General features: G+C 41.7%; 1 protein-coding gene across 1 annotated transcript; it reads left to right on the plus strand.

Moving 5' to 3' along the window:
- Positions 1-224: 224 nt before the first annotated feature.
- Positions 225-8,023, plus strand: fancb (FA complementation group B). Its single transcript, XM_008275638.1, has 8 exons — positions 225-1,265; positions 1,358-1,513; positions 1,623-1,712; positions 3,059-3,187; positions 3,736-3,908; positions 4,747-5,159; positions 5,243-5,483; positions 6,219-8,023. The coding sequence occupies exons 1-8, from the start codon at positions 342-344 to the stop codon at positions 6,625-6,627; spliced, it is 2,535 nt and encodes an 844-aa protein (XP_008273860.1). The 5' UTR covers positions 225-341; the 3' UTR covers positions 6,628-8,023.
- The last annotated feature ends 716 nt before the right edge of the window (positions 8,024-8,739 follow it).

Consider the following 8,739-nt stretch of genomic DNA (forward strand, 5'->3'; position numbering starts at 1 on the left):
GTGGGCGCATTGAAATACCAGGACTAACTTGTGACACACTCCGATATATGTCGTCAACTCACTTCTGTTTACCAAGTCTCACCCAGAATGCACCGCGGGAGACAGGAAGCGTTCACTTTCAGTTGGCGCGCTACTTCGAGTGTACGGATAGTCGGCGTGAAACGTTGAATACAGCCATTCATCTCGGTCACAAGTAAATTTAGCAACAAGACGTCCATTTATACACATTAGTAACGCTCCTGCCATGGAATTGGCAGCACCCAAGTGACTTATCACGTTATTTCAAGCTGTCACTACGGAGAAATCTAACCGGTAGGAATTTGACGCTTTTCTGTTGCACAATGGAGGGGTTCCTCTCGGACGAACTGTGTCGAAATCCCCATAGGCTTGCACACTGTGGAAAGATCACGTTTTTTAACCGCAAACGAGCCTCAGCCACAAATGACGGCGAAAGAAGCGAGTTGCTATTCTGCAGCTTTTCGTTTGAACGGGGAGACAACGCGTTCCTGAAGGCAGCAGATGGAGCAGCTGTCATCAGCAGGAGGAGATCAGCTCATGTGGATATTGTAAAATGTAAATGTGTCACAGATGTTCGGAAGAGAGTCACAACTGCATGCATTTTAGTGACGAGGACGAGTGAGAAAGGACACAGCTTCCAGTATAGCCTCCTCACACTGAGCAGCTCAAACAAACTGGAGCCCTGCATTGAGTTTAAACTCCCCTATCAAATGAAGGACAATGTGAGCATCCTGCAGGGCCCCACAGTGTTGTGGACTCATGACAATACTGTCTTTTACACATCTCTGAAGGCAGGAGGTGTGAAGCAGATCCCCATCCAGTTGTCCCACATTGTTGTTTCAGAACTTCCCCTCCACAAAGGACAGATATTTGTTCTTGGGCTGCCAAACGTGTCGGAAAAGTCCTTAAATGACCAGCTCACAAGCCAAACTGTTGGCTGCTTTGTTGAAAATGGACTAGTGTTTGATGGCTCACTGGTTTTACCTCATCCCTACATTTGCATCACACAGTGCCTCTTTGTGCTCGCGGCTGACAGCGAGGACGGTGTTCTGACATGCACTGTGGTTGCAGCAACGTCTAAACAGCAGCTTGTTTATTTCGAGAATGGAGCTGTGAAAGATGTGTGTCAGCTACCTTTTGAGCAGCCTGAAAATATTCAGGTAGTTGACGCAGGAAGGAATGGCTGCCTGTTTGTTGTTTCCTTTCACCAGGGGCATGTTTGTGCTGTATGGAAGGAAACTTTTCAGGTATGCAAAACTGTGGTGTCATTATCTTTTGAGCAACTCACATTGACTTTATAGGTTTTAATAAGCCCTCTTTGTTAAACATGTTTCTCCAGATAGCCTCCCTCTGGTCAGATGTCAGCTCTGTCCATGTGGATGACTTCTTGGGATGTGGAACAGAGCAGATACTTCTGGTTTTTAAGGATCAAGGTGCAGCAGGGCAACCATTGGAAAAATTTCTCATCACAGACCTTTGTGGTATTTCGTACTCCGTAAGGCATATTTTTTTGACTGAGCTGCAGTTTGCTACTTTATCGTTACATGACTTTACCTTTTGAGAGACCAAATGCCAGTATGACTAATTAAAAATATACATTTCAGCGTGGTCAGGGTACCGAAGCATCAAAAACATCCTCACCTCCAGCAGAGAACTATCTACTCACTGTTCAAGCTTTGGAGTCCAGACTACAGGTGAGTTTTTATAACACATTACTGGAGGAGGTGTGGCAGCGCTAGAATCATGGTTTCAATTTGAGCTGAGCTATACACAAAAAAAAAATCATATTGAAAATATTTTGCAATATATGTCATGATTTTAGACTTGCTTTTAATCATTATTTTTTTCTCAATTGGAAAAAAGAAAAAATGAGAAAATGATTCGTGGGCCAAGGCTTCTCGGTAACATCACAGTGCTTCATTGATAGTGATATGGACACACTTTATTTTATCTTCATCTTGTGATTTGAATATAGCACGTGGCCATATTAACATTTTGATCAATTTAATCAGCCGTTCAGCCCATGAAATTGTGATAGTAACCATAAAATAATAATAATTAATTGAATGTCAATGTCTTTTAGTGTAATCATATCAAGACAATTTTTTATTTTTATTTTTTACAAAATTTTGTAAATAATTAGTGATTCTAGCAGAAATATAAGAATAACTCCTATTTTTATTTTACATGTGTGAAACAAGGTGACGCTGTCCTTTAAATTATCACATCATTGTTCAATATATGCCATATAACAATATATAGATATATATATATATATAGATATATATATCAAAATTGGAAAAAATATTTGAATGTACAGTGTTGCCCATAAAGTTGGAATAAAATATATAATTTTTTTTACCTCTTCTCATTAAACGATTGTGACAATGTGATTTATTCTTGATAGATAAAGTTTATATCTTCTCAAAAGTTTATTGGTATCACAATATACATACAATACATATTACAGTAAAAATTTTACCACAAATAACTTTAAAACTGTGAATTCAAGCTTAAACAAAGTTGGGGGTATTGAACAGTAGGATTAAGGGTTTTGTTTCAATTTTTCAATCTTGGTCATACAACAGGAAACACGTATTCGGAGGGATTTAATGCATGAGAATGTCCATTATTACTCTTTTAAATGCCACTCAGTCACTAATATTGAGTCTGGCCGCCCCTGACACGCATCAGTGTGTTATGACATCATGGCATACTGTCCACAAACTTGTTGATGGTGTCAATGTTCAGAACGTCCCACTCTTTGGTCAGATCCCAAAGTCAGATTTAGTTTCAGCTGGGTAACTGTGACTCAGCATGTAATCATTGAACCTGGTCAGAAGTCATTACTGATGTGTTTAAATAGAGATAAAAAGAGGAATGTGTCTGAAAACAAAAATTATTCCATCTTTATGGGCGACGGCGTATATGAACTGATTTTGTGAGATGCCAACCCGCTCCGATTGAACCTAGTTTCAATCGCTCTGTGTGTTTTCAATGTATAATGTATACGGTCAATCAAATATGATTTCTAATTTAGAGTGGATTGATCGTGCTTCAAGAGCTTCAGAGAGAAGGGAGAGTGAAGGACAGAGTTCTTCAGCAGACAGTCGGAGCCTTGACCGATGTGGTCTCAGGAAGAGAGACTGTTCTCAGCCAGCATGAGCAGGTACTGTCGATGTAAGGAAACATACATGTACAACCATGACAGAAAACTCTATGCTGTGTGACAGTATTGGATCAGAACATACTGTTTACTGTGTTGTCTTATCAGAACTGTTAGCTATAGTTCTTAGGCAGGAGATTAGGACATGTTGTTCAACTGTGGTTCCTTGGCCAGATTTTAAATTAGCCAACAAAACAATGGCATGTAACATTTATTGCAGGGGATTTTAGATTTGTAATCCGGATACTAGCTTTTTAATTTTCAGCAGTATTCATTAAGGAAATTCCTATCACAGTGACATGTCTTACATTTAATTAAAAACTTGTGGCGTATAGCCTATCTCCCAAAACAAACACTATTGAAAAGCACTTTCCAAATACTTCCCTGTCTTTTGACCGACAGCAACATTTCTTTGTTTTCAAATGAAATCCGCTACGTCTGCGCCTAAATGGCTGTTGTTCAAATTGAAATGTCTGACACAAACTGCTATTGGTGTCAGTGCTGTCACACACTTGTCATTGTTGATTATAGTCTTTGCACTTTCTGTCTAGGAAGGCCTTACTGCTCTGTGGGACTGTGATGATGAGTCAAAGGACGAGGCCTTGGATGACAAGATGCAACACGCGCCGACAGTGTCTTCAAAACCTCAAATTGACAAGCTGTGGCATCGCATCACTGAGGACCAAATGATTGTTGGAGTGATACTAAGTAGTGACAGCTCTCGGTAAAGATAATTTATTTTTTTAAATTAAAATTTTTTTTGTGTGTGTGAAGGATATGTGAGCTTCATGGACTGAAGCATCAGCTTTCTGAAATATGGCCCAAAGAACCAGATACGATCCAAACACTTTGTAGTGATTCTTCTAAAAACGCTCCATTAACTTGTTGTCTTGTCAGGTATAATGAGTTGATTTAATTGAGGTGATCCATGCGATGCAAAGACGTAGATGATATTTATATGGCGCTCTGTGTTTTAATCAGAAGTACTGCTGCCCAGCTGTCAGACCATATCACTGCTGCCTGATTAGATCTATCTCAACTTTTGCCAATGTGGACAGATCAGGTTGAGTAAATCAAAAAAAAAAAACAAAAGAAGCTGTGACATGACAGAATCAATGAGGCATTCTTGTGAAGAAACTCAACACTAATTGAGTAAGGATGTTTATTTGCCTCTTTGATTGCCCCGGACTTCGAGGCAGATGCAAGGTGACTAGGTGGTCACCATGGCAACAAGTTTTTAATAACTCTCCAAGCTCCTTTTGTGGAAACAAGAAAGCTATCAGATTCCTCCATCCACCTGTTCCTCTATATTTCATTTGAGAACGCGCAGAGGAAAATGACTTCTGGCACGATGGCCTCAAGAGCTCATATGTTGCTATTTTGATTGGTGCATTTGTCCACCTGATTTAATTTCACCACCTGGAAATGTTGGTGATAATCAGTTCACAAGCTGTCACACCTTCATTTACACACCCAGTCTGTAGTTTGTATCCCATTTCCAGTGTGATTATCCACTGTCCGCGTGATATCTGATCGTTAGTGATGTGTTATTTTTGTTTCAGACCAGTGAGCGGCGTGAGCTTATCCATCCTGACAGAGACGGGCCAGAGCTCAACGCCCGCCGTCATCCAGACCCGGAGCCAAGTGTTCTGGCTCCCTGCGCCCTGCCCCTCATCATCCTCCTCTGCCTCCTCGTTCCCGGAGCCCGCAGCCAAAAGAAGCAAGCAGCATAACGCCAGCAGACCCAATGATCTCAACACATGCAGACTGGCTGTGACTGCGGTGACCAAGCTGACACCTCTGTTGAACTCCGACTGTGTCAAATGCAGTGTCATGCTCCATTACGTCCAAAGACAAGATGCTTTTGGCCTCGTGAGCGATCCAGCACCGGTAGTTCTGCATTGTGGTCAAGTTGTGTTAGACATTAATGATGACTTCCAATCCCAGCTGCTGAAAAACCCTCAACTTAGAACAGGTAAACTCACAATAGCATGCAACTTCAGATTTTAATTCTCGCACATGGATGTTGATTATTGTCTTCTTTTGTTTTTTGTCCAGATGAGGTTAGAGAGGACTTGCTGAGTCTGTTGGCAGTGCTGGACCGCTGGGTCCTCCACATAGACTCACCTGATTACAGTTTAGGTGATATAGATGGCTGGATTCAGAAAAGAGTGGGCTGTAAGAAGATAGAAGTGAACCCTGAGTATCTACTGTTAAATTCGTCAGGACCATCTGCTGTCATGCTGCTGCGCTGGCATCAGTCAACCCCTTTCCAGGGGAAACTGTCCGTCCATTCCAGGTAAATCATTTTATTGACTGACCACCACCAAGTGTTACTGACCTCAGAGTTGTTGGTTTTGGATAGCACTGAGTTTTAGTTGAATGTTGATAAAATATCGATTCACAAGATGAAAGAATGCATTTTTTACATTTTGAAGTTAAATGTTCCCTGTGCATTAAATATACAAACAACAACAACAAACAGGGGTCCACAGGGAACAACATTGCTCCATAGCACTATTGCCAGTTACTCCAGTGTCCACAGTGATCTGAAATGTTACATACAGCTAATTTAATAGTTGTGTCAAGTCAGAAAAATCCAAGATATTCATTTAAATATCAAATGCAATCTTTCTGCTTGGTGTATTGGTTGAAACACCACCATCTGGGAATATCTTGCATTATTCAGTTTTATGCAACAGAAAAAGAGAAGGTAGTTCTGCAAGTAGAGGTGGCCACTGCTCAATTTATATTAATAGATTCAAAGTTGACAAGGCTTTGAAGTTGACTAAGGTGTATGTCTGCATGATATTTCGCTGTATCAAATAGATTAGGATTCTCTGGCGAGCAGAGCACTTAAAATTACAAATCCTGCAAATGAACTCTGAACAGGTAGCTGGTTGTGAATCGGCTGACAAATGACAAAAAAAAAGGGTGGAAAGACTTCAAGAGACTTCAATCTTTTTTTTAAATTTATTGCAACATGTATTATGGAATAGCATCTAAAATCTGGCTCTGCTGTTTTTCTTTGCAGCCAATTACAGATGCTCCAGTTCTTGGACTCACTGTTGGCGTACCTCCCTGCATCCTGCTCCGTCCGTCCCGTCAAAGGTGCGAGAGGTGAGAGTACAGCACAAATGTTCGCTTTAGCGTTGGAAAATGAGGTGGTCTCACTCAGGGAGGGTGTGTCGTTGCTACTCTGTGAAGAAGATGAAGAGGAGGCAAAGAAGAAGAGTACTGGACATGAAGAAACCCCAGGTTCTGCAGAAGGGCTTCTAAGGTGTCGAGAGGTGTGGCAGCGGGACGTGGAGAGGACTAGGATGAGGTTGAGCCCCCTGGTGGATGCGGTGCGGTATCGTAGGCTGATCCAAAGCATGACTAAAGTCCAACTCGAAGGGGATTTGGCAGCTCTCCTAAACACTCAGGGAACTTTGCTCAGCTAACGTACTGCACACATGATTATTGTTGAAGTTCCCATCGCCACGTCTGTGTTTCCAGCGTTGCCTCCACGGACAGAATGCGGCTCTTTAACAGTGTCAAGTGTAATGACAAAAAGACAATTCATCACCTATGTTCTGTTCATTTTCCACTGCACTGAGCACCTACCCCTGTTGCCGTCTTGCTCATGTACTGAGCTGAACTGTGAGTGTCTGCTCACTCAGACAGCCTCTCGGGGGTTCTATCTATCCTATTGCTGTGTGGAGCCTCAACCCAATTCCATTGGATCACCTCCTGGGTTTCACAGCCTTAATCTGATACTGTTGTGATACTGCTCTCTGCACACAGCTTATTCTTCTCTCCATGTCCCTTTTAGACCTTCTGTGTTCAAAAGCGCTCTTTTATGTCTGTTGCTGCGGCTTCTGCGTGCCGTTCAGTGGGAGACAGAGATCACTTTCATCCTGGAGTGAGAAACTGTTTGTGTTATGAATAAAGACAGCAGATGATGGCAGTGCTAAGCTTTATACATGTACTCATAGGCTGCAGTTGACTGAAAGCTTTTAGTGGTACTTTCCCCTCATGGCTCAGTTATTTTGATGTGAAATGATGTTAAGGGGGGAAAAAAAAATTATTGGACGCTGTTTCCCTTGTGACGCCGCACAACCTGTTAGTGGTTCAGTTACAACGGCATCCGTCCAAGAAAACATCAAATTATGTTTAAAACAACCTCGACTTTGCTGGATACTTAAGGTCTGTTGCAGCTTGACCAGCGGTGTTGGCTAAAATGGATCTTTTTTTTCCTCCCAGTGGGAAATGAATTCAGTTTCTTCTGGGAGTGACACCATCTGTTTGTATTACTCAGTCTGAGGAGAGATTAATTCCCCATCTTTAACACCTTTAATGTCTCTGCTTCATTGGGCGTAACTGCTTCCACTGGACTTATCGCCACAGGACTTGCTCTGAATAACCGAAACATAACCACTTAAAAGTTTTCATGAGAGGTTTCTAATGTTTTACTTCTCGCCGCTGTTGGGTAATGAAACAGAAGCAGGAACTCTATTTTTGTCACGTCCGTGTGTAAATAAAGCTCCAGTTTGCAGCTCTGTTCGCGAGCTCAACTTCAGCCACTATGCAAGCTGATCACACACAAGCACTTTTTCTTTTTTCTGCTCCTTTAATCCCTCACATGCAGAAAACACCCCCTCCTCCCCCTTTTGGCTGCCATACAAACACCCCTGTCACTTCTAGCAGCGAGGAAGACTTTTGAATCCCGCACAGTAAATAACACCAGTAAATGGCCAGAGGGAAATGAATCACATGTGGAAAGGACAATTCAATTGTATTGGTGTTCCCTTAGAGCCTCGACTGCCACCCCAATAAAATATATGGTTTGTCATCCCATTATTGCCTGTTAACTTCTATTTACTCTGAATGGTGGAAGAAGACTGCAGGGTTTCTACCCTACGCTGAAGCCCCCCTCACCTTAATGGGGAATGAAGACGCAGTAGATAAATAATGCTGTTGCTGCGAAACATCTCGCACATAGAGAAAAGGAAAATCTATACCCCGTCTAGTTTATTAGCAGACTTGACAGATCCCTGCGTTTTCTGACACCTGTGCCAGCCTTCAACTGCGACTCCAGTGTGGAAGCCTGTTTCCGAACAGAACTAATCAGCGAAAGACAAATAGTTATTCATTATAAAAATCATTAATGGCAAGTCAGATGTATGAGATAAGTGCAAATTAGCACATAATCAGCCAAAACAAATGAAGTAAAACCAGAATTTATTTAATAATTAGTTTTTAATCGCACAATTTTGCTTAAAGCTGGAGTGCTGGACCTGTAAATGAAGGTCTGCTAGATTCAAGTCTTTGCCAAATGAGTTCACACAAGCCAAAAAAAAGCCCATCGGCGTATCACCTACGAGTATGGTGGGGTCTAAAAAATCTGATGCTCCGGATAGGAAAGAGACTCGGCGTTTGGAGGAAGGATGACGGTCTAAAAACGAAAGCTATCAACAGCAGGTATGTGTCATAAGGTTTATTATCTTTTAATTAGTGTTCCAGTCCAAATTTTGGCTCTCCAAAAGCAGCTTTGATTCATTGGGTTTCCTTTT

The sequence above is a fragment of the Stegastes partitus genome, unplaced genomic scaffold, assembly GCF_000690725.1.
Source record: "Stegastes partitus isolate 25-593 unplaced genomic scaffold, Stegastes_partitus-1.0.2 Scaffold56, whole genome shotgun sequence".
Taxonomy (NCBI): Eukaryota; Metazoa; Chordata; class Actinopteri; family Pomacentridae; genus Stegastes; species Stegastes partitus.

Coding starts and splice junctions, on each gene's coding strand:
- fancb (XM_008275638.1), top strand. CDS start 342: ATGGAGGGGTTCCTCTCGGACGAACTGTGTCGAAATCCCCATAGGCTT. Junction 3,188..3,735: donor TTCTCAGCCAGCATGAGCAG/GTACTGTCGATG, acceptor CTTTCTGTCTAG/GAAGGCCTTACTGCTCTGTG. Junction 3,909..4,746: donor CTAAGTAGTGACAGCTCTCG/GTAAAGATAATT, acceptor TTTTTGTTTCAG/ACCAGTGAGCGGCGTGAGCT.